The 25,737-nt window shown below is 42.3% G+C and overlaps 1 protein-coding gene across 1 annotated transcript in view; it reads right to left on the bottom strand.

Annotated features, from left to right (window-relative positions):
• Positions 1 to 265: 265 nt before the first annotated feature.
• The window catches only part of LOC126108474 (uncharacterized), a 32,471-nt gene continuing 6,999 nt past the window's right edge, over positions 266 to 25,737 (bottom strand). The window contains exons 2-3 of the mRNA XM_049913724.1: positions 17,908 to 18,424; positions 266 to 725 (exon numbers count right to left, since the gene is read on the bottom strand). Of these exons, the coding sequence (XP_049769681.1) occupies positions 17,951 to 18,424 (474 nt within the window). The 3' untranslated portion in view covers positions 266 to 725; positions 17,908 to 17,950. The remainder of the gene's footprint in view (positions 726 to 17,907; positions 18,425 to 25,737) is intronic.

Here is a 25,737-nt window from a genome sequence, read left to right as displayed (position 1 = left end):
AGGACTCGAACCCATTCACCTTGCAAACAGTCTCGCCACTGCGGTGTGCTCGCACTGATCACTACGGAGTGAGGTGTCTGGGCTCAGTTCCTGATCCAGTATGTAGAACCTTCCACATTCAGCGTACATTCAACACAGTAAACACTCTGGGAAACAACAAGTGTCTTTCTGCACACCACACAACTTTCCATTTGAAGGAGGGTAGAGAAGGCACAGCTGAAGTGTAAAGGTCTGAATCAGCCTCTCACTAGTATAAAGTGGTAAAAATGTTCATTCAGTTTTATTACAAACTAGTCGCAAGAAAAAAAAATAACAGTATCACTCTGTTGACAGCAATGTGGCACAAAAGTGAAAAAGAAAGTTACAAAACTGTTAACTAGCAGTGACCTAACGCTCAGTCACTACTGCACAGTCTTCTTCCAGAAAGGCACCTGAACGAGCCACTTCACACCCGCCACAAAAGAAACGTACATATATTTCCAGGTCCAAATCTGTAAAGAATGTCACACGACGCATTCATAATAAATTACACACGCAACAACACACGGACACGACAGTAAAGTTGTTGCCCCAGTCGCAGCCGCAGCCACACTCAGCCATCTGAATGTTCCGACTGGATCGCCGAGGTGCGTCTCTCTCTGCCGACAACACTAACGACCCGTATCCTCCCTCCACACTGTCCTAACGCTGGCATCGGCTGCTCCTCTGATTTGTCCATTGCCAGTCTGAAACAGTTAACAACAGGAGTCAGTTTTTCTCAAGCATGACTACATCATTAAATAGTAAAGACTCCCACGAGCGTCATGAAATTTCAAGTAGGACTGTACAGATCAACACACCTCATATTAGTTTTGTACTCAGTCACCTCTGCAAAGCATATCAAGTGTGTTCAATTTACTGACAGTGAAACCACTTCGTAAAGAAGGTCAAAGGAGATAACTTACATAGTTACTGTTAATTTCTTTGCTACCAGAGTTTTCAAAAAGTTTTTAGGAAACAGTGTATAGGAAGGTTGTGGCACATCTGAGTACAAAGAATTTACTTTCACACTTAATTCAGCTTCAAGAGAAGGACCAACCAAAGAAAATTTAATCCATTTTTTAAAAATGTCAGGAAGCTAACACAAGACTACTTTCCACACATTTCTAAACCTAGCAGATCACTGTAATCAAAGTTATATTTCAACAAAAAAGCAAAACAAATCTACAGCTGTTCCAGAGATACAGTGTTCTAAAATTTTTCTCAAAAATAGCAAGCGAAAAATGGCACCTGAGGGTTCATGTTTGGCAACCAGTATCTCGGGGCCAGCTGCAGTTCACACATAAAAAGAGACAAGCAGAGGAGCAATACAGCTTTCGAATGTCATTTAATTTTTAAGCAGAATGAAATAATACACTGCAAGTTTCCCACAATATACTCCTTAGACGACTAGACAAAAACCACAACACATTACCACTTTTGGGTAACGTACTGTTGTGATTAGAAACAAGAGTGATGAAAATTCCTGACTTAACTACAAGGTAATTTTTCTGCATAAGCTGTGTGTAATTTAAGAGAGCATTGAAGGATTTCACCGTATAGTTAAATATTGAAGCCACTGAAGGTATTAATTACAGTCAGTCTTCTGGTAATCTCTTAACTCCTTCCTTATCCGAATCCAAGAAATACATTTCAGTTCTTGAAGTGTCACCTGCTACGTTGATAATGAGCCTATCAACAATAGAATCCACAACGGCAACTACGCGCAGCATTTTCTCTTATTCTTTTATGATGAGCCGTCCTACAGCCCTCAAGTGTTTGGCAATGACGTGTGAAAAAGCTGCATGCGTTAGTTCCAGTACGTCTGGCAGGTTGACAGTCTTGTTACTTCTCGGGCCAAATCCCGCAGCTTGGCTCCAGATCAGTTCTGTTGGATTCATATTGTACTGCTCCAGTAGCAAATGTAAGAATGCAGCATTTGTATGACTTGCTCGATGCTGTGAAAATTATTGTTTTTCAAGTTGCTATGATACTTTTCTAACAGGGCGGTTTTTCACTTTTACCTTAAAAAATTAATTAGTTATGTTTTCTTAATTTAAACACCTTATGAACAGTATTTCATAAAACATTGATAATTAAGAATTTGTGTTTGAAATGGAAACCGGAATTTCGCGTCCAATATGCAAGTAGAAACAAGGTGTGCATTATTAATAAAAAATGATGATTTGTTTTCTAATTACGAGATGTAGGTATTTCAAATAGAACAAGAAAAAAAATTATACATGGGAGATTTGAACTAATGCACGAATAACAGAATTTGGTACACATTCTAATGCGCTACCGACTGCGCTACATGTCTGCTGTCTGTTCATCACCTGCAGTATATAGAATGCTGGAAAACTTCAAAGCTGATTATCTCCATAAATTTATGAAAAACATTAAGAACAGCCTATTTCTTGGCACTTTTTAACCGTGTTCCACTCGCGTATTTCATTACGGAACAGAAAGCAGCCTCAGCCATTTTCACACTGCACATTAACAGCATTATAATCAGAGCACAATGCTGCAGAGGCTGTGACTGTACACTATTTTTTAAATAAAAAGTACTTAGCTAAATCGTGATCAAGAAAATTGTTGATGGCTCTTAATACATATGAATATCTAACAGTTTCATTTAACATTAACTTAGTAATAAGATATCTACTACATAAGTAGGAACTACTTCCAAGAGTTTAACAATGCCAGTGTACGTGTGCTATGGCTTCTGACCAATAATCACGTTTGTGTTTATTTACGTCAGGTTTATTCTTATGAGGAACAGATTATAGTAACTTGGCACAGTGCACTTGACAGTGGTTTTGAGAGTGCATGTGGAGAAAGCTTGGGGTCAGCCCTGGAACGTGTTATCACCATGCGACTTATGGTGGGCTGCACCTGGAGTGCAAGTCTGCAGCATGCAGATGTTGGCAGAAGCGAAGATAAGGCTCAGGTCAGTACAAGCTGTGACAGCAGACTAGTAAGGAACGAACGTGAGTCAACGAGATAAAATACTGCACCTGCAAGATCAAATGAGGAAGTCTTCAGCCCTATATATATTTTTTTAGCAAAATTACATCTGTAAATGTGAAGTTGACATATCCATTCCCAGTGGTGGATCTATCTTTGTCTGGTCCAGCTTCATCTACTGGCAGCTCTGTGGCACGGCACTACTGTCAGCTGTTGACAATGGCAGTTCTGCATACCAGTGACAAAATGCGATTCATTTTCTACGGCTTGAGGGACAAACATCCATCAAAATCCACAGGGAAATGCATACGGGGAAAAGTGTCTCACTATGAGAAGTGAGAGGAGGAGGAGGAGGAGGAGGAGGAGGAGGAGGAGGAGGAGGAGGAGGAGGAGGAGGTGGTGGTGGTGAGAGTTTGTGAAGGCCGTGAAGACTTGCACAACAATGGAGGCCATGTTTGTTGCTGACTGACAAAATTTCCCACATGGGTGCAATGGTGAAAGCAGATCGGTGCGTGCATCTTGAGGACATTTGACAGGAAATTGGCATTTTGTATGAAAAGTGTTTACACCATCATTTGTGGTGTCTGTTGGGCACCAAAATGTTTGGCAACAGTGAGTGCCTACGCAGCTGGATGAAATGATGAAAGGCAAGTAAATTACTGCTTCACTCAATCGTCTGAAACATGTAACAGTACGCCAAGGAGGATGAAAGTTTCCTGCAGATGCTGGTGATAAAATGCACATAATGCATCTCAAGAAGGAATCAAAGCGGCATGGCAGGTGTGGAAACATCCACTCAGTGCCGTCTGTCGGGAAATCACGTTGAAAGTCTTCCCGTATCACCATGGACCACTCCAACCAGATTTCGTGCCACTAGGTGCAACCATTAATACCAACAGTTATTGTTCAACACTCTAAAAGTCAGCAGGCTGCCTCAGGAAGAAGCGCCGAGGGATTCTCTGTGTGGACAACGTGGTTTTCCTCCAAAACAATGTGAGACCACTTATGGTAATCTGAAATGCCTACAAGCTCAAGTCATTTAACTGGAAGAGACTAGACCAACCACCACACAGTCCAGACCTCGTCATAATGTTTGGTTGATACGGGGGAGGGGACCTCGCCATTATGATTTCCATATTTTTGATCTGCTGACAAAGTTCAGGAGAGGGTAGCGATTTACGTGCAACGATGAAGCTGACACAGCAGTCCAACAGTGGCTGCAGACTATTCGTCGGATAACAGCTCACTCCACTCAAACTACCCACACATCTGGCACTGCTAAGAGTATCTTACGACTTCTGCATCACATCCAGGTGCAGTCTGGTAAATACTTTTGAGTTCTTGTTCACTGCAACATGTGTATTACCGAAACCCCCAGCCATATTTAATTATATAAGAAGCTACATTTCGAGGCACTCAGGGTGCCTGGGTTTTGACCAAAACAAGTATTACTCCGAATCTCTTGCTGTGAATAAATAACTGAGATCAAAAGTGAGCAGTATAAAGATTTTAATGTGCAGCTAAAGGGCAATTACTGGAAATGGAGACCTTTCATGGATGTGGTGTGAAAAAACAGTTGGCTTAGCACTGTATGCCATTCGTCACTGTCTAGGGAAACCTTCAGGCCTTCCGTTACAATCCATGATGTGTGACTTAACTGTCACGTCAAAAGTGACATGCTGATATAACCAACACCTCCAAACTGTTCCTCTACTGTACACAATGCTGTAAAATCTCTTAATATCCTTCCCCACCCAGCATTTTCTTATGCGCAATAAGGGGAACACACCCTAACTGTGAAAAATAGTAACTCCACCACCTCCTTAAGGCTCCCGTCAACAAACCTGTTTGTCAAACATGTCCTTGTCTAGCTGCAAACGTGTCAACCAAGCCCGTACACATAAAAACAAAGTTTGATGCAGACACTACTTCTGTTCATGAGCAGAAGAAGAAACCAAGACCCTGGTCCATAGAACAGCTTAAAATGAGAGAGATTCACTCGTGAAAACCAGCGAAAGGGAATCTTACACTAAAAATCAGATGATTATATCAACTTTCTGCAGATGGGCAGTGAAACATTTAATAACATTGGTTTTGGTTTCGTTTTGCTTTAGGGCGCAAAAAACTGGGGCCATACTTGCCCTAGTCAAAGCTACAGAACATGAAGACAGAGGAGTTAAAGAACAATTATACTTAAGTCCCAATTGACATAATAGAAGACAGCTAAAAAAAGGCCGTGGCAAAAGGGTAAAAAAAAGACACTATACAGAAACAGAGGTTCAAAACTAAAAATTAAATGGCCTTCACCACATTGCTTTCATGGATAAAAAGTAAAACTCAGTCGACAGTCCGCACGTCGTATGCTATATCGGCTGATAACTAATACAGCAAACCCAAGCCGGAATGTAAATGGCTAAAAGAGAGAGAGAGAGAGAGAGAGAGAGAGAGAGAGAGAGAGAGAGAGAGAGAGAGAGAGAGAGAGAGAGCATTCCATCAAGAAGTGGCAGACAGTTAAAACTTAGGCGCGATGTGTACAAAGCGCCACTTATCAAATTACGATGGCTAAAAATGCAGTGACCAATACACAGCCTAGATTAAACGACCTCGTCCTGACAGGAGGACTGAGAGGTGGTCATCCGAGCCGCTGGGAGAGGTTTAATAAGCCAGAGCTTATTCCTGTGAAGGGAGGACCATTGGCGATGCCAAAGGGACACCACTCCTGACAGACGGCAACATAGGGATCATCGGAGGGAATATAGGAACTCGGGGGCTGAGGTTTGAGCACTGCAGCCATGGCAGAAGTGTCAGCAGCCTTGTTTCCTGGCAGACCGACATGACCAGGAACCCACAGAAACATCACATTGGCTCCACCAAGAGTGAGCAAGTCACAGTTTTCTTGGACCTGCTGCACTAGGGGATGGGCAGTGTACAGCGCACAGACTGAAGTGTCTGAGCAGAGGACACAATTGAACAGGCCGTGTTGCCAGATGCACTCTGTGGCCTGATACAGGGCGAAGAGCTCACTTGTAAATACTTAGCAGTTTGCCAGAAGCTGATATCGAAAGACACGGGTGCCAATGACAAAGGTGCACACCAGACCCCATGGTCAGTCCGAGAGCTATCAGTGCACACGAAGGTACTATCGCAAAGTTCCATGGGAAGGTCGTGGAACTGAAGAGGATAGAGTAAGGCTGGAGTAGTGTCTTTAGAAAGCGAATGAAGGCCATGGTTAACATGGGCCGCTTCACGAAGCCAAGGTGGTGAAGGGTTCGGCACCCACCAGGAAAGCTGCAGGTAAGCCCGCCATAGCAAGTGCTGAAAGCGGACTCCAGGAGGCAACAGAGAAGAGGGGTGTGTCCCATTCATCAAAGAAGGAGACATAGGATGGGTGGCCACACATGGCAAACAGCATGCATACATACCAAGGAGAAAGTCACGACAGTAGGACAGTGGTAGTTCAGCAGCTTTAGCATACAGACTCTCAAATGGGCTAGTGTAAAAAGGTGCCAGTGGCCTAAAGGATGCTACAATGGTGAATAGTGTTGAGACAGCTTAAGAGGGATGGACGTGCAGACGCACAAACAAAATAGCCACAGTCAAGTTTCAAACGAGCGAGGGACTGGTACAAACGAAGGAGGGTGGTTCGAATGGCACCCCAGGAAGTACCACTGAGGATACAAAAGACATTGAGGAACTGCATACAGCCAACTGCCAGGTAAGACACATGGGAAGACCAACAGAGTTTCCTATTGAGCACGAGCCCCAGGGATTTCGTAGTTTCAACGAACAGAAGGGCAACAGGCCCAAGATGTAAAGATGGTGGGAGAAACCAATTGCGCCGCCAGAAATTCATACAAACGGTTTTGTCAGTGGAAAAGCGAAAGCCACTGTCGATGCTCCAGGAGTAAATATGATCAAGACATCACTGAAGACGCTGCTCAGTGAGACAGGTCTGTGGAGAACTGCAACAGATGGCAAAATCATCAACAAAAAGGGAGCCGGAGATGGCCTGTGGGAGACAGGCCATTATAGGGTTAATGGCGAAAGCAAAGAGGACGATGCTCAGGACTGAACCCTAAGGCACTCTGTTTACCCGGATAAAGGTGTCCAACAAGGCAGAATACACACACACACACACACACACACACACCTTGAAAACTGTCTTTAAAAAAAAAAAAAAAAAAAAAAAAAAAAAAAAAAAAAAAACAAAAAAAAAACCGGGGGGGGGGAGGGGGGGGGGGGGGTGCGGGCGGTCACAGAAGCCCCACGTGTACAAAGTATGGAGGATACCAGTTCTCTAGAGGCTGTCTTAGGCCTTCTCCAAATCGAAGAACACGACCATAGTCTGGGATTTCCACAGAAAACCATTCGTGAACTAGATGGACAAAGTAAAAAGATGGTCAACTGTAGAAAGCCGCACTCAAAATCCAAACTGTGCATTAGCCAGTAAAGTGCAAGACTTGAGACACCATACCAACCAGGCATTAATAGTACGTTCCATCACCTTGCAAAAACAGCTGGTGAGAGAGGTGGGGAGGTAGCTGGAAGGAAGGTGTTTGGCATCTGGCCCTGGTGCGGAGGATCGACACAAACTGAGAGATTGATCTAGCTCTCACACAATTCGGAGAAGGGAAGGGTATCGCCAGAGCCTCCTGTGCTCGTTCCTGATGGAGGAAGGCAGGGTGATAGTGGAAGGAGCTCAAAACTTCTGCAAAATAGGTGCCCAAGGTGTTTGAGATAGGAATAGGATCCACGATGACACTGTCTGCTACTGTCAGAACAGAAACTGGGGAATGGATCTTGGTCCCAGAGAGCCAATTGAGGTTGGCCCACACAACAGAGGAAGGGATGGAACTGTTAAAAGAACCAGTGAATGAAATCCAGCTAGCTCTTTTGCTATCCCAAAGAACACGAAGACACTTTGCACACATCTGTTTATAATGAATGCAGTTTGCCATCATAGAATGACGGTTAAAAATGCGGAGAGCACGTCTCCGTGAGCGAACTGCATCGCTTCATGTCTCTTACTTTTAAATGCAAAATGCAGTTTAAAAAATAAATGAAGGAGTAGATTCAAACTCTTGACATCAAATGACATTTACCACTACACCACCAGCAGATTCAGCACTATAACATCTCGAGTTGAAGATGATACTTGCTCCAGAAACTTCCACACCTTACAGTGTTGCCGGATCACACACATGGCCAGACTCAGAATTCTGACAGGCAGCCAATTTCATTGCCAGTCAGAATTCCGAGACATCTGATGGTTGGTTGGTTGAATTAAAAGAGGGGGGGGGGGGGGGGGGGAGGACCAAACTACGAGGTCATCAGTTCCTTGTTTTTAATAAAACAATGCCACAAGTGTGAGAATAAAACAGACAAGATATATAACACAAAATGGAAAGAAAAACCACAAGAATGAAGGAAAGGCAACGAACACTAAAAGGATAAAAAGAGGACAAGAAAACAACAACAGAGAGATGCTAAAAACAGAAGAGAGTAAAACAAGAAAGCAGATTACAGTGGCTGGCCAACCACGAGATGTCTGACTGATGGCCTACACAAAGTTTGTAAACTAGTGGTTAATACACAGAGGTGCCCAAAAACATAAACACCAAACAAAATAACAGAGAAAGGAATTGAACCTTCATGTTTGTGTAAGAGATAGTAGAAAAGAGAAGTGTTCACTTCACTGACTGACCAGCCAGCTTCAGAAAGTGAAATTTTGCTTTTACAAGAGATCCATGTCAAAAAGCTGTACACATTACATTTTTTGCAGTCGAGTGTTAATCTGTTTTCTGGAAGCCAGGTGTTGACATTACTTTTCAGGCTGTTTACATTACATTCCACATCCGTCGCATTACACTTGCGTCATCTGCAAAGAGGAAAACTTTCAAGTTTTGTCACGTTTAGTGGGAGACCACCAATATGTATGAAGAAAAGCCAGACAGACTAGAACCCAGCAGTTCCTCCACTGCATATGACCCCAATCTGTTACTCAGTAACAACACAAACCCAGACAACCTTTCACGCACAACTCTGGGTTATGTACCGAAAACGTACCAAAAATTGTGCTAGTGCTGACGAACATGACAGAATTCAAACATAGTGTAAAATTCGTTCTCACTGGATTGAGGACTTTTTGGTAGGAAGGCTGCAGCATGATATCTTGAATACAGAGTCATCATCAGATGAAGTAACTTTGTGTGTGTCCCAGAGAAGTGCACTAGGACCATTGCTGTTTATGTATCTCAATGGCCTCGCAGAAAATGTTAATAGTAACTTCAGACTTTTTGCAGATGATGCAGTTATCTACAATGAAGTACTGTCTCAAAGAAGTTGCATAAAAATTCAGTCAGGACTGGTCTCAGTAAGATTTCAAAGTGGTGCAAAGATTGGCAACTTGCTTTAAATGTTCAGAAATGTACAACTGTGCACTTAACAAAAAAGCAGTATCCTACGACCACAGCACCAATGAGTCACTGTCGGAATCAGTCAACTCATACAAATACCTGAGTGTAACACTTCATAGGGGTGTGAAATTGAATCATCACATAGGCTCGGTCTTAGGCACAGCAGGTGGTAGACTATAGTTTATCGGTGGGAATAGTGGGGGAAGAGTAATCAAGCTACAAAGGAGATTGCTTACAAATCACTTGTGCAACCAGCTACAGGCTATTGCTCAGGTATTGTGGGACCCGTATTGAAATAGAACTAACATGGGATATTGAATATAACAGAGAATGGCAGCATGAATGGTCACAGGTTTGTTTGATCTGTGGGAGAGTGTCGAGACATACTGAAGAAACAGAATTGGAAGACTAAGATACATGTACACTATCCCGAGAAAATCTACTAACAAAGTTTTTAGAACCAACTTCAAATGATTACTCTATGAATGTACTACAATCCTCTATGTATTACACACACAATGATTAAGAGGATAAGATTAGAATAATTACACCATGCACAGAGACATTCAAAAATCTTTCTACCTGTGCTCCATATGTGAATGGAAGGGAGGAAACCCTAATAACTGGTACAAAAGGACGTACCCTCTGCAATGCACCTCATAGTGGTTTGAGGAGAGTAGATGTAGAAATGACTTACACGGTTAACTGCAAGCAACCTCTTTACAACAGTGTCAGTACCTGTCAGTCTGCGCATGTTCTGAAAGTATGCCTATTGCAACCAGCTTGTCTATACCAGTCTAAATTACAACTACATTATTTTAAGAAATACAGAAATTTATGCCAATACGCATTTCAAGCTTTGACTGATCTTCAATTGGCGTAATAGGTATTTCGATCTTCATTTAATATATAGCTAAAACGGCAACAACAGTTTGGACGCTACAGCTGCCATTGTATTGTTGTTAATGTTTTCATGATATACTAACTAAAGACTGAAATATGCATTATGCCAACTGATGATGGGTCAAAGTGCAAAGTATATACTGGCAAGAATACAAATACGAGGGTTGACTGAAACATAGTGCCTCCATCTTTGTAACTCTTCAACAGTTGGCAGCACAGGTATACAGCAGGTACTGGCTTGTTCCCTAGCCTCTTCTCTACAGCTCCCGTTGGCAGGAAGCATTATTATTATTATTATTATTATTTCTCAGACCTTAGGTTTGGTTACAAATGGAAATTGACGCGGACCTTCATCAAGCGTGACTTCCTTTTTAACTGTATGGTATATGTTACATTGTATTTAGGAACTTTCGAGTTATTGAACATGTATCAATAATTACGGATTTCTGTAGTTGTATATAAACGTTTGGATGTAGCTGCATTGCATTGATGTACTGGTGGATATTGTGTGGAATGACTCCTGTAGTTGATAGTATAATCGGTATAATGTCAACTTTATCCTGATGCCACATGTCCTTGACTTCCTCAGCCAGTTGGATGTATTTTTCAATTTTTTCTCCCATTTTTCTTCTGTATATTTGTTGTATTGGGTATGGATATTTCGATTAGTTGTGTTAATTTCTTCTTTTTATTGGTGAGTATGATGTCAGGTTTGTTGTGTGGTGTTGTTTTATTTGTTATAATGGTTCTCTTCCAGTATAATTTGTATTCATCATTCTCCAGTACATTTTGTGGTGCATACATGTATGTGGGAACGTGTTGTTTTATTAGTTTATGTTTTATGGCAAGTTGTTGATGTATTATTTTTGCTACATTGTCATGTCTTCTGGGGTATTCTGTATTTGCTAGTATTGTACATCCGCTTGTGATGTGATCTACTGCTTCTATTTGTTGTTTGCAAAGTCTGCATTTATCTGTTGTGGTATTGCGATCTTTAATAATATGCTTGCTGTAATATCTGGTGTTTATTGTTTGATCCTGTATTGCAATCATTTTCTTAGCCATGTGTTGGATGCGTCTTGATCGATGTGTGGCTGTGTTAGATGATACGGGTGCTTGCCATGTAGTGTTTTCTTTTTCCAATTTACTTTCTTCGTATCTGTTGATGTTATGTGATCTAAAGGGTTGTAGAAGTGGTTATGAAATTGCAGTGGTGTAGCAGATGTATTTATATGAGTGATTGCTTTGTGTATTTTGCTAGTTTCTGCTCGTTCTAGAAAGAATTTTCTTAAATTGTCTACCTGTCCATAATGTAGGTTTTTTTATGTCGATGAATCCCCTTCCTCCTTCCTTTCTGCTTAATGTGAATCTTTCTGTTGCTGAATGTATGTGATGTATTCTATATTTGTGGCATTGTGAGCGTGTAAGTGTATTGAGTGCTTCTAGGTCTGTGTTACTCCATTTCACTACTCCAAATGAGTAGGTCAATATTGGTATAGCATAAGTATTTATAGCTTTTGTCTTGTTTCTTGCTGTCAATTCTGTTTTCAGTATTTCTGTTAGTCTTTGTCTATATTTTTCTTTTAGTTCTTCTTTAATATTCGTATTATCTATTCCTATTTTTTTGTCTGTATCCTAGATATTTATAGGCATCTGTTTTTTTCCATCGCTTCTATGGAGTCACTGTGGTTATTCAATATGTAATCTTCTTGTTTAGTGTGTTTTCTGTTAACTATGCTATTTTTCTTACATTTGTCTGTTCCAAAAGCCATATTTATATCATTGCTGAATACTTCTGTTATCTTTAGTAGTTGGTTGAGTTGTTGATTGGTTGCTGCCAGTAGTTTTAGATCATCCATGTATAGCAAATGTGTGATTTTGTGTGGGTATGTTCCAGTAATATTATATCCATAATTTTTATTATTTAGCATGTTGGATAGTGGGTTCAGAGCAAGACAGAACCAGAAAGGACTTAATGAGTCTCCTTGGTATATTCCACGCTTAATCTGTATTGGCTGTGATGTGATATTATCTGAATTTGTTTGGATATTAAGTGTGGTTTTCCAGTTTTTCATTACTATGTTTAGGAAATGTATCAATTTAGGATCTACTTTGTATATTTCCAATATTTGTAGTAACCATGAGTGGGGTACACTATCAAAGGCTTTTTGGTAATCAATGTACGCGTAGTGTAGCGACCTTTGTTTAGTTTTAGCTTGATACGTCACCTCTGTATCTATTATCAATTGCTCTTTACATCCTCGTGCTCCTTTGCAGCAGCCTTTTTGTTCTTCATTTATAATTTTGTTCTGTGTTTTATGTGTCATTAATTTCTGTGTAATGACTGAAGTTAATATTTTGTAGATTGTTGGTAGGCATGTTATGGAGGGATATTTAGCTGGGTTTACTGTATCTGCTTGATCTTTAGGTTTAAGGTAGGTTATTCCATGTGTAAGTGTATCAGGGAATGTGTATGGGTCTGCAATGTAACTGTTAAATAATTTAGTTAGATGTGAATGTGTTGAGGTGAACTACTTTAGCCAGAAATTTGCTATTGTATCTTTTCCAGGGGCTTTCCAATTGTGCGTAGAATTAATTGCTCGGGCAACTTCATGTTGCAAAATTATCACTTCAGGCATTTGTAGTATCATCTTGTATGAGTCTGTTTCTGCTTGTATCCACCGTGCATGCCTGTTATGTTGTACCGGGTTTGACCATATGTTGCTCCAGAAGTGTTCCATGTCTGTTATGTTTGGTGGATTGTCTATTTTAATGTGTGTGTTATCTATTGTCTGGTAAAATTTCTTTTGGTTTGTGTTGAATGTTTGGTTTTGTTTCCTTCTATTTTCACTTTTTTTGTATCTTCTAAGTCGTTTGGCCAATGCTTGTAATTTCTGCTTCTTTTCATCTAATTGCTCTATTGCTTCTTGTTATGAGATTTTACCTAACCTTTTCCGTTTTTTGTCTGATATTTCATTTCTTATAAACTGTGTTAGCTGTCCGATGTCTTCTCAGTTTTTCTATTCTGATCTGTAGCCTGTGTTGCCATGCTGGTTTTGTGGGTTTCTTCTGTGTATTGGTTGGTTCTTATCTCTGCCCAGTGTGTATATTTAGTGTGGTGAGTGCTCCTACATAAACCAGTAGTTGTAACTCTTCCATAGTTGTATTTTCATTTATTTTGTTGTGTATGATTGTGTTGATAGTTGTTATTGTTGTTTCGACTTGTGGGTTATTTGGTGGTCTATGCAAGAATGTTCTAATGTCTGTATTTGTGTCTTTGTATTTTATATATGTCAGCTGAAATTTTTCTTCTATATCTAACATGTGTGTCACTTCGTAGTCTATTTGTGCTTGTTCTGGTGGCTGTCTTAAGATTTCGATTTCCTCTGATTGTTTAATTGATGCGTGGTGTTCTTTGTTTGTTTGCTCTGGGATGTTTTCCATTACTGTATTTTCTTCTTCTTCTTCTTCTTCTTCTTCTTCTGATTGCACATTATTTTGTTCTAGTATTTGTTGTACTTGTTGTTTGATGGTTTCTAATTCTGACTGGGGTATCCTGTTATTTTTGATTATTACACGGATCTGATCAGCTAGTCGTTGTTCTGTTAAAAATTTTAATTCCAGGTATCTATTATTATTTTTTTTTTTTCTATTCTCAGACGTTATGTCTGGTCAAAAATAGACAGTGACGCGGACCTTGATCAAGCGTGACTTCCTTTTAACTGTACGGTATATGTTATATTGCATTTAGGAACTTTCGGGTCATTGAACATGTATCAATAATTACAGATTTTTGTAGTTGTATATATATGTTTGGATGTAGCTGTATTGCATTGATGTACCGGTGGATATTGTGAGGTATGACTCCTGTAGTTGATAGTATAATTGGTATAATGTCAACTTTATCCTGATGCCACATGTCCTTGACTTCCTCAGCCAGTTGGATGTATTTTTCAATTTTTTCTCCTGTTTTCTTCTGTATATTTGTTGTGTTGGGTATGGATATTTCAATTAGTTGTGTTAATTTCTTCTTTTTATTGGTGAGTATGATGTCAGGTTTGTTATGTGGTGTTGTTTTATCTGTTATAATCGTTCTGTTCCAGTATAATTTGTATTCATCATTCTCCAGTACATTTTGTGGTGTGTACTTGTATGTGGGAACGTGTTGTTTTATAAGTTTATGTTGTAAGGCAAGTTGTTGATGTATTATTTTTGCTACATTGTCATGTCTTCTGGGGTATTCTGTATTTGCTAGTATTGTACATCCGCCTGTGATGTGATCTACTGCTTCTATTTGTTGTTTGCAAAGTCTGCATTTATCTGTTGTGGTATTGCGATCTTTAATAATATGCTTGCTGTAATATCTGGTGTTTATTGTTTGATCCTGTATTGCAATCATTTTCTTAACCATGTGTTGGATGCGTCTTGATCGATGTGTGGCTGTGTTAGATGATACGGAAGCTTGCCATGTAGTGTTTTCTTTTTCCAATTTACTTTCTACGTATCTGTTGATGTTATGTGATCTAAAGGGTTGTAGAAGTGGTTATGAAATTGCAGTGGTGTAGCCGATGTATTTATATGAGTGATTGCTTTGTGTATTTTGCTAGTTTCTGCTCGTTCTAGAAAGAATTTTCTTAAATTGTCTACCTGTCCATAATGTAGGTTTTTTATGTCAATGAATCCCCTTCCTCCTTCCTTTCTACTTAATGTGAATCTTTCTGTTGCTGAATGTATGTGATGTATTCTATATTTGTGGCATTGTGAGCGTGTAAGTGTATTGAGTGCTTCTAGGTCTGTGTTACTCTATTTCACTACTCCAAATGAGTAGGTCAATATTGGTATAGCATAAGTATTTATAGCTTTTGTCTTGTTTCTTGCTGTCAATTCTGTTTTCAGTATTTCTGTTAGTCTTTGTCTATATTTTTCTTTTAGTTCTTCTTTAATATTTGTATTATCTATTCCTATTATTATTGTTATTTTTTTAGGGCACACAACTACAATGGTCATTAGCACCCAGACTAAACAAAGGAAGGAAGAAACCACAATAAGCAAAAAACCAAAATGACCACAAATATAAGTCGTGGAACCGTCCGTCTCCGGGCGCAGGTGGAAACTACCCCCTTGAGGGGGAGGCACTCCTTTTAGTCGCCTCTTACGACAGGCAGGAATAGCTCGGGCCTATTCTAACCCCTGGATCCGCAGGGGGAGCCTTGGCATTGAACGGTTGTGGTGTTACAGTGTAAAGTACGGAACCCTGCACAGACGGTCAGTCAGTGCGATTCAAGCAACGTGCAGTCATTGAATTCTTGACAGCAGAAGGTGTCACCCAAAAGGACATTCGTCACAGAATGAAAGCAGTTTATAGTCACTGTGTTGATGTTAGTACTGTACGTCGTTGGGTGATTAAGTTTAAAGATTTTGAGGTGGGAACATCTGACATGCGTGACAAACAAACAGTTGAACGTCCTGTGACAGCAACCACTAGAGTTTCACAAGCAAAATGTTGACAGATTGATTCAGGACGGTCATCGTATCACTCAGAGAGAAACTGGAAGCACAATCGGCATTTCAAAAGAACATGTTGGTCACATTATTGCTTTGCTTGGCTATCGGAAGATCTGTGCATGATGGGTACCCCGGATCCTGACTCCTGAAATGAAAGGGCACAGACTTTAAATTTGCCAGGAACTCTTTTCGCATTACGAGAATGAAGGTGACTCCATTTGCCGTTCAATTGTGACAGGAGACTAAACATCAATCTATGGAATATCGACACAAAGACTCGCCTCAGAAAAAGATACTCACGACACAGCCCTCAGATGGAAACATCACGGCCAGTGTTCTCGGATGCACATGGTGTTATCCACATTGATTTCCTTGATTGTGGAACAACAAATTCAGAGTGTTACATCACAACACTGCAAACTCTGAAACAATGGCTAACAAGGTCCGAAAGGAAAAGGGAAATGTTTTCCTGCAGCATGACCATGCCAAACCACACACTTCATGTGCCACCAGAGCTGACCATCAGAGACTGAACCTCGCCACTATACGGCATCCTACATACAGTCCAGATTTAGCACCGCTCGACTTCCATCTGTTCCCGATAACAAAAGACGATCTGCAGGGACATCATTATGCTTCTGATGAAGACGTTGAGAGAACTGCGAGACTGTGGTTGCAGAAACAGACTGTCGACTTCTTCCGTGACGGCTTCAGAAAACTTGTTCATAGTTGACAGAAATGTATCCAACTGGATGGTGATTATGTGGAAAAGTGAATATTGGTAATAAAAGATCACACTCTAAGGGTTATTTATGGGTTTGATTTAGTAAAATATTCCCATCCAAACCCACTTAACGAAGGCGGAGGCATTACTTTTCGTTCAACCATTGTACATAAAACAGTGACTGGATGCTATACTTTTTAAAATAATATAATCCTCGGCCGTGGAACTCCATAACCAATGAACCAGTCATTTGAAATGGTGCCCCAGTGCAAGCTGTTAAAGAATGTACAAGCATATGGAAGAGGTTCACAGATATGCGAGTGGCTTGAATTGAAGACTTCTTAAGTAACAGAACCCAGTATCAAGTCCTCGACGGCGAGTGTTCATCAGAGATGAGGGTATCGTCTGGAGTGCATCAGAGGATTGCGATAGGACCAGTATTATTCTCTGCATACGTAAATGATTTGGTGGACAGGAATCTTCATTTGTTTGCCGATGATGCTGTTGCAAATGGTCAGGTGTCGAAGTTGATTGACTTAATACAAGATGACTGACAAAATTTCTTGTGGGTGTGATGAATGGCAGCTAGAGCTAAGTGTAGAAAAATGTAAGTTAATGTGGATGAGTAGGGAAAACAAACCCGTAATGTTCAGATACAGCATTAGCAGTGTGCTGGTTGATAGTCCATCATTTAAACATCTCTATGTACCATTGAACGATATGAAATGGAATGAGCTTGTGAGGATTGTGGTAGTGAAGGTGAGTGGTCGACTTCCTATTATTGGGAGAATTCTAGGAACGTGCAGATCATCTGTAATGGGGACCGCATATAGGATGCTGGTGCGAACTATTCTTTTATTCTCGAGTGCTGTTTGAGAGTTTGGGGTCCATATCAGGTCGTATTAACGGCAGACAACGAAGCAATTTGGAGATGGGCTGCTAGATTTGTTAGCGGTAGGTTTGAAAAACAAGCACGTGCTACAAAGGTGCTTCAGGAACTCCAAATGGAAATCCCTGGACAGAAGGTCACTGTCTTTTCAAAGACCACTACTGAGAAAATTTTCAGATCCAGAATTTGAAGCTGAATACAAAACAAGTCTATTGCCTTACATTACATATAAGGACCATGAAGATAAGATACCAGAAATTAGGGCTCATACTATTTGTGAGTGGAATAGGAAAGGAAATAACCAGCAATGATACAGGGTACCCTCCACCACGCACCCTAAGGTGGACTGCCGAGTATCACTGTAGACTTAGATGTAGATCTATATAAATTATTCACAACCAGTACAACTGTTCACATTTGTCACTCAATTATCAATACCATTTCAGCTAACTGTGCTGCACCTGTTTGATATGTCCTTTGCTCACCTGGTACTCCCGCACCAGTCAAGACACAGGCACCATAGCCGTCTCACGTCGACGACGCGGGAGCGGCCGCCCCTGCCGCCCCCGGCAGGGCACTGCGCCGCTGCTCTAACAAATAGTTGAGGATGTCGGCCTGGCAATCTAGTGCCGTGGCCACCGGCAGTGCACGCAGGTGCGCTGCCACCACCCGGCCAAACGCCTCCGACTCGTCACACGGCGCCGACGCGCCTCCGCCCCGTGCTGTCGCCTGCTGCATTGCGTCCACCGCGCGATGCAGCGAGCTCACCGCCTTGCTCACTGTGTCTGAGATGTTGACCAGCTTTAGTTTCTTGGGGAGCTCCTCGCGCTGCAGTGAGATCTTGCGCTTGCGCGCTGCTTCCAGCGGGTCCTCCCGTGACGCACCATTCGGGACGGCAGGCGACCGCACACTGCTGCTGCCCAGGGCCGCCTCCGCAAAGAACGACGCGTCCAGCGTCGAGCCCTCCTGTGGCATCAGCTTCCCCTCACCGTCTCCTAACTCCTGGAAATAGCCAGCACACAGTTAAATATGTGGCATAGGTAATGTAAGTACTGATGGTTTCAGATGGCAAATGGCACAGAAACTCTAGACAGACATAAATGTACCAGCGAACCTATCATTTATCCAGCTTTTTAGCTCACATTATTGGTGCTCAGTATGGGAACACCTTGGTTGATTGGATTGGAGAAGGGACCGAACTACGTGGTCCTCAGTCCCTCCGACCTTGGAGTAAATAAAACTGATAAAACCTCACACTGTACAAGGGAACTACAGTGGAATAAAATTACAAATTATTGACAGAGAAGGGAGGAAGAAGGTGGAAGAAGAGATGAGGGAAAGAAAGTGACTAATGACCGGTTGGTTGGGGGAAGGAGACCAGACAGCGAGGTCATTGGTCTCATCGGATTAGGGAAGGACGGGGAAGGAAGTCGGCCGTGCCCTTTCAAAGGAACCATCCCGGCATTTGCCTGGAGCGATATAGGGAAATCACGGAAAACCTAAATCAGGATGGCCGGACGCGGGATTGAACCGTTGTCCTCCCGAATGCGAGTCCAGTGTCTAACCACTGCGGACTAATGACAGGGGCATGAAGGAAGAAGCACAGGTAGGCAAGATAGACACTCAAGATAAAAGACCCCATAAAGAAAGGAGTGGACAGAGGGCGGGGGTGAACCACCAAGCCCAGTCAAAGCCAGTCCAATTGGGGCGAAGGGGGGAGCAACACTGCCTGCCATCCCTTCCACCCACTGATAAAGTTGAAGAACCCACCCTTAAATAAAGCGATAAACCCCCTCCCCACCCCCACCACGAAGAAATCGTAAAACTAGATCAGCCGCTAAGGCATTGTCAGCTAACACCAGGGGTAGCCAGTCAGGAAAGCTAAAAGTCAGTTGCAGGGCGGCTAAGTCGAGACAGTCCAGTAAGAGGTGAGCCACAGTCAACACTGATGCACAACGACAGAGAGGGGGTCCTCACTACGGAGGAGATAACCGTGAGTCAGCCAAGTATGGCCGATGCGGTGCCAGCAAAGGACGCAGAGGCCTTATGAGAGGCCCGTAAGGAGGACCGCCACATAGTTTTAGAATCCTCTATTGCCCTGAGCTTGATCAGCAAAGAAAGAGTGCCATTCTGCATTCCAAAGTCCCAAAACCTGACGACGTAATGTGAAGCGAAGGTGTATTTATGGAATGCCAACAGCAAGAAATGGCCTGTTAGTATGCAGCCAAGTTAGCCAGTCGATCAGCAAGTTCATTGCCACAGATCCCAACATGGCCTGGGGTCCAAATGAAAACCACTGAGCACCCACATTGATCAAGGAGAAAGAGAGAGTCCTGGATAGCTATGACCAACGGGTGGCGAGGGAAGCACTGGCCGATAGCTTGCGAACTGCTCAAGTAGTCACTACAGATAGTGAAGGACAGTCCTGAAGGGGACATGGTCCAGTGCGCACAAGATAGCTACCAATTCTGCAGCAAAAACACTACAGCCATCTGGCAAGGAACGAAGTTCCATGTGTCTCGCATAGGCGTAAGCATAACCAGTGTGACCAGCAACCATGGAGCTATCAGTATAAATCACTTCTGAAACCTGGAATGAACTGAGCAGATAGTAGAATTGGCGGTGAAGGGCCTCCGGAGGGACAATCTTTTGAACTGATGGAGAGATCTAGACAGAGCTGTGGCCGAGAAACACACCACGGAGAGGTACGTGCGTGAGCTCAGAAAAAGCGGTAAAGGGGCCACGGTAAGCCCACATCATGGCCGCCGCCGTGGGAGGTTGATCTGTGTGTCTGGATAAAGGAGACCATAATTAGGGTGCTTTGGGTTGCAGCGAATGTGGAGCGTGTAAGATATCAGCTGTTGTTGGCGCAAAACTCGCAGTGGTGGAATCCCCACTTCTGCAAGAAGTGGAATCACAGGGCTAGTCCAGAAGGCACCAGTCGAGAGTCGTACCCCACAATGGTGGATGGGGTCTAGTATCTGCAATGTCGAAGGAGACGCAGAACGATAGACAGGACTCCCATAGTCTAAATGAGACTGGACCAGAGCTTTGTACAATTGCAGTAGAATAGAGCAGTCTGCACCCCAGGTGGTATTGCACAAACATCTAAGAGCATTGAGATGTAACCAGCACGTCCTCTTCAGCTGGCGAAGATGAGGGAGCCATGTCAACCGGGAATCGGAAACTAGATCCAAGAAGCGATAGGTGTCCACCACCTCGAAGGGAACACACTGTGATTTGGCCAATGTCAGTATGACAGACTCATGCCATACACATCCCAACAAGTAAAAGTCAGCATCCTCATTAATTATCCTTCTTTGCAACAGTTTCAAATTAAATAGCAGTGGAGGCAGCAATGTGTGACCTTCCACATAACCCGTATGAAGGAATCACATGGTGGGGAGGGGTGGGGGGGGGGGTCACTGCAGGAGACTGGAGTCATGATGGGAATCAAGTCAAATCCCACATTGTAGCTGTTCTGCATTGTGTCAATCACGAATGTCTACAAGAAAGTTTAGTGGAGCACCATCTTGTTGCAAAATGGAGCCACACTGTCTTCCTGTAATTGTTGCAAACACCACAGCTGCAGTATGTCTAAGTACTCTGAACTAGTCACATTTTTCTCAGCAAAGAAAAGTGGCCCATATGTTTGGGAAATAGGATGTGGGTGGCCCATAAGCTTGGGAAATAGGATGAGGTACAAAGATGTTGACTGTGACATTTCCCACAAACCAGTATGAATATTCTGTTTCCCAAATACTCACATTATGATGATTCAAATTTCCAGGCACATGAAATTTGGCTTAAACATTCAAAACCAAATTTTGTGAAAGAGCATATTCCTCCAGTAACCACCGTAAGTCATTGCAATTCAGGATGAAGCTCACTATCCATCACTATCCAAAGTAGTCTGTGCATGGAATAACTGCAGCCAGAATGGTTTTATATGCAGACCCAGCTGCCACCCAATTAATTGCGGTATCTGAAGTTCTTTGTTCCCGCACACACTCCACCTTCTCTGCTGACGGTCTGAGCCAGCTTTTTTTCTTCGCACCACATCAGCGGCCAGTTTCATAGGGTGTGGGGCAGTCAAATGAAAAGCGAACACCTGCAACAAAGGGACCATGTAATGGGTCCATTCGAAAGTAATCACCACATGCAGCAAGACATTTACCGCACTGTGAGAAACGGCAATCAATTCCTGTTTCGTAGAACATGGTCAGCTGCTGGTGGATGCACAATCGCACCACCCACCCTTACACTGCCTTGTCCAACAGAAACCAACATTATTGCATATCTTTTTTTCAGGTCACCAAATATGTGAAAAATCAAATGGCGAGGTAACCGGGTCTTATGGAGGCTGTTGTAGCATTTCCCAGTCAAATCGCTCAAGCATAGCCTTTGTCCTATTGAAAATGTGGGGAAGAGCACTATCATGCGACATGGCGACTGTCAGAAAGCATTCTAGCAGCACGTGGGCAAACATAATTTCTCCACATAGAAATCCAAAGCTGTTCACCCAGCAAGGTCAGAATAACCTTTGACTGCAGGGGGCCTCTGCTTGTCAAGTTCCTCAAGCGTGAAAACCACAATGGACACACAGTGCTGTGAAGACACCTTGCAGAAACTGTGGCAGGCCATAAAGCTAAAATGTCCAGGAATGCTGTCGAATGGAATCACTCTGTTACACGATGACACCCATCCCCATACTGCCAAGGGAATGAAGGCTACACTCTAGAAATTTGGTTGGGAAACACTGCAACATCCTCCATACAGACCAGATCCTTAATGCGATATTCACCCGACTGTGTTCTACGAAACTGATCCTCTCATCTCCCAGTGATATCAATGTCTTAATGCATATGGTGATTAATTTTTAATGGGACCGTACCACAGTCCCGTTGTGGCAGGTGTTTATTTTTTATTTGACTAGCCCTTATACTATCCATGTATTGTTTCATGTCTTTAAGCTTTTACATAATACTCGGTACAAAACTGTGCCTCAATTAGCAAATTTGAGGATGCAAAATGCACGCATCACTACATTATACGGCATATTCAGACAACTGCCCCCTGATAGTTGCACAAACTACACCAAAGCATCAATTACAAATTGAAAATTAGAGAAATGCTCTATCCACCGATTTGTGTGATTTTTCTGTATGTCTAATTTTTTCACCTCATCTTATGAAACCCTGAAGGTATTTATGAATAACCCTCCACAAATGAGGAAATGTAAGAAAGGGGATTCCACCTGTGGTGAGGACAATGGGAGATGAACATTAAGGACAGGGCCACACTAGGAGGTCAAAGGACCAGTGGTAAGCACTGAACCAGGTTTGGTCCAGAGATGATAGAACTATCAAGAGAGAAGTACAGACAGATCAAGTGGAACGAAAACTGCAATTAAGAACTGGGATGAAAAGGGATTAGGACTGGAGTGCTGGAGAAAGAAGCTGAATGAGGAGACATGACGCCTTTATACAGGTTGAGCACTAATAAAACCGACAAACTGCAGGGATGGATTCCTGAACTGGAAATGGAGGAAAATAGGTCCTGTGGGCATGTATCCAGAAATGGATGGTGTGCATGCAACAGCAACAAGTCGGCCCAGAACACAGTACAGAGCTGTATCGCATCCACGTCAATGTTCCAAGTGGGCTCCATGTGATTGCAGTTGATGGGGATGGTCGTGGTTGACACGCAGGACGTACATTAACTTTAGTTTACAATATGTTGGCCAGCCACTTGCCTGGAACTTTTACTAGGGTTCATCTCTATTTTCTGCAGAACCTGGTCCACCACATCTGGTGTACACGCATTCTGCCACCTCCCTGCACATTCGTCTGTCTGAGAGGACCCATGATCCCACAAATGTCTAAAAAGGGCTCAAAATGTTAAGTGATGTGGTAGGTGTCTGTGATGGTACTTGTTTTGGTATAGCCATGCTGTCTCTCAACTATTCCACCTGTTTGGCTGTACACAAGCACCATCTTGGCTTGTTCCAGACATAAATACTGGACCAGTCTGCTGCTTACAGTACACTGCGCCAATCAGACAGACTGCAAAGCACAAAGAACCATTTGGAAAACATAAGAAATACAGTAGAAGAAGAATGGGTAGCTTTGAGGGATGAAATAGTGAAGGCAGCAGAGGATCAAATAGGTAAAAAGACGAGGGCTAGTAGAAACCCTTGGGTAACAGAAGAAATATTGAATTTAATTGATGAAAGGAGAAAATATAAAAATGCAGTAAATGAAGCAGGCAAAAAGGAATACAAACGTCTCAAAAATGAGATCAGCAGGAAGTGCAAAATGGCTCAGCAGGGATGGCTGGAGGACAAATGTAAGGATGTGGAGGCTTATCTCACTAGTGGTAAAATACATACTGCTTACAGGAAAATTAGAGAGACCTTTGGAGAAAGGAGAACCACTTGCATGAATATCAAGAGCTTTGATGGAAACCCAGTTCTAAGCAAAGAAGGGAAAGCATGAAGGTGGAAAGAGTATATAGAGGGTCTATACAAGGGCGACTTACTTGAGGACAATATTATGGAAATGGAAGAGGATGTAGATGAAGATGAAATGGGAGATATGATACTGCGTAAAAAGTTTGACAGAGCACTGAAAGACCTGAGTCGAAACAAGGCCCCCGGAGTAGACAACATTCCATTAGTACTACTGACAGCCTTGGGAGAGCCAGTCCTGACAAAACTCTGCCATCTGGTGAGCAAGGCGTATGAGACAGGCTAAGTACCCTCAGACTTCAAGAAGAATATAATAATTCCAATCCCAAAGAAAGCAGGTGTTGACAGATGTGAAAATTACCAAACTATCAGTTTAATAAGTCACAGCTGCAAAATACTAACGCGAATTCTTTACAGACGAATGGAAAAACTGGTAGAAGCCGACCTCGGGGAAGATCAGCTTGGATTCCGTAGAAATGTTTGAACACGTGAGGCAATACTGACCCTACGACTTATCTTAGAAGAAAGCTTAAGGAAAGGCAAACCTACGTTTCTAGCATTTGTAGACTTAGAGAAATGCTTTTAACAATTTTGATTGGAATACGCTCTTTAATATTCTGAAGGTGGCAGGGTAAAATACAGGGAGAAAAAGGCTATTTACAATTTGTACAGAAACCAGATGGCAGTTATAAGAGCTGAGGGGCATGAAAGGGAAGCAGTGGTTGGGAAGGGAATGAGACAGGGTTGTAGCCTATCCCCGATGTTATTCAATCTGTATATTGAGCAAGCAATAAAGGAAACAAAAGAAAAGTTCGGAGTAGGAGAAGAAATAAAAACTTTGAGGTTTGCTGATGACATTGTAACTCTGTCAGAGACAGCAAAGAACTTGGAAGAGCAGCTGAATGGAATGGACAGTGTCTTGAAAGGAGGGTATAAGATGAACATCAACAAAAGCAAAACTAGGATAATGGAATGTAGTCAAATTAAGTCGGGTGGTGATGAGGGAATTAGATTAAGAAACGAGACACTTAAAGTAGTAAAGGAGTTTTGCTATTTGGAGAGCAAAATAACTGATGATGGTCGAAGTAGAGAGGATATAAAATGTAGACTGGCAATGTCAAGGAAAGCGTTTCTGAAGAAGAGAAATTTGTTAACATCGAGTATTGATTTAAGTGTCAGAAAGTCGTTTCCGAAAGTATTTGTATGGCGTGTAGTCATGCATGGAAGTGAAATGAGGATGATAAATAGTTTAGACAAGAAGAGAATAGAAGCTTTCGAAATGTGATGCTACAGAAGAATGCTGAAGATTAGATGGGTGGATCACATAACTATTGAGGACGTATTGAATAGAATTGGAGAGACGAGAAATTTGTGGCACAACTTGACTAGAAGAAGGGATCGGTTGGTAGGGCATATTCTGAGGCATCAAGGGATCACCAATTTAGTATTGGAGGGCAGCGTGGAGAGTAAAAATCGTAGAGGGAGACCAAGAGAGGAATAAACTAAGCAGATTCAGAAGGAGCAGATTCAGAAGGATGTAGGTTGCAGTAGGTACTGGGAGATGATGAAGCTTGCACAGGATAGAGTAGCATGGAGAGCTGCATCAAACCAGTCTCAGGACTGAAGACCACAACAACAAGGAACACATGACACACGGACAGAGGAACTTTCATTCTCAGCGCCACCTACATGGCGACGGTGCATCTCTTGACTCATGTTCAAAGGACCTTATTTTCTCTATTTCCAGTCAGGAACCCGTCCCCGTAGTTTGTCAGTTTTATTAATGTTCACCATGTGTAATATATCTGTCTGAAGAAATACGGCAACCACCCACTTTTTGAAAAGC

This window comes from Schistocerca cancellata, chromosome 11, assembly GCF_023864275.1.
Source record: "Schistocerca cancellata isolate TAMUIC-IGC-003103 chromosome 11, iqSchCanc2.1, whole genome shotgun sequence".
Lineage (NCBI taxonomy): Eukaryota > Metazoa > Arthropoda > Insecta > Orthoptera > Acrididae > Schistocerca > Schistocerca cancellata.
Note: the sequence above shows the minus strand (reverse complement) of the source record. Positions and strands in the feature narration are given on the sequence as shown.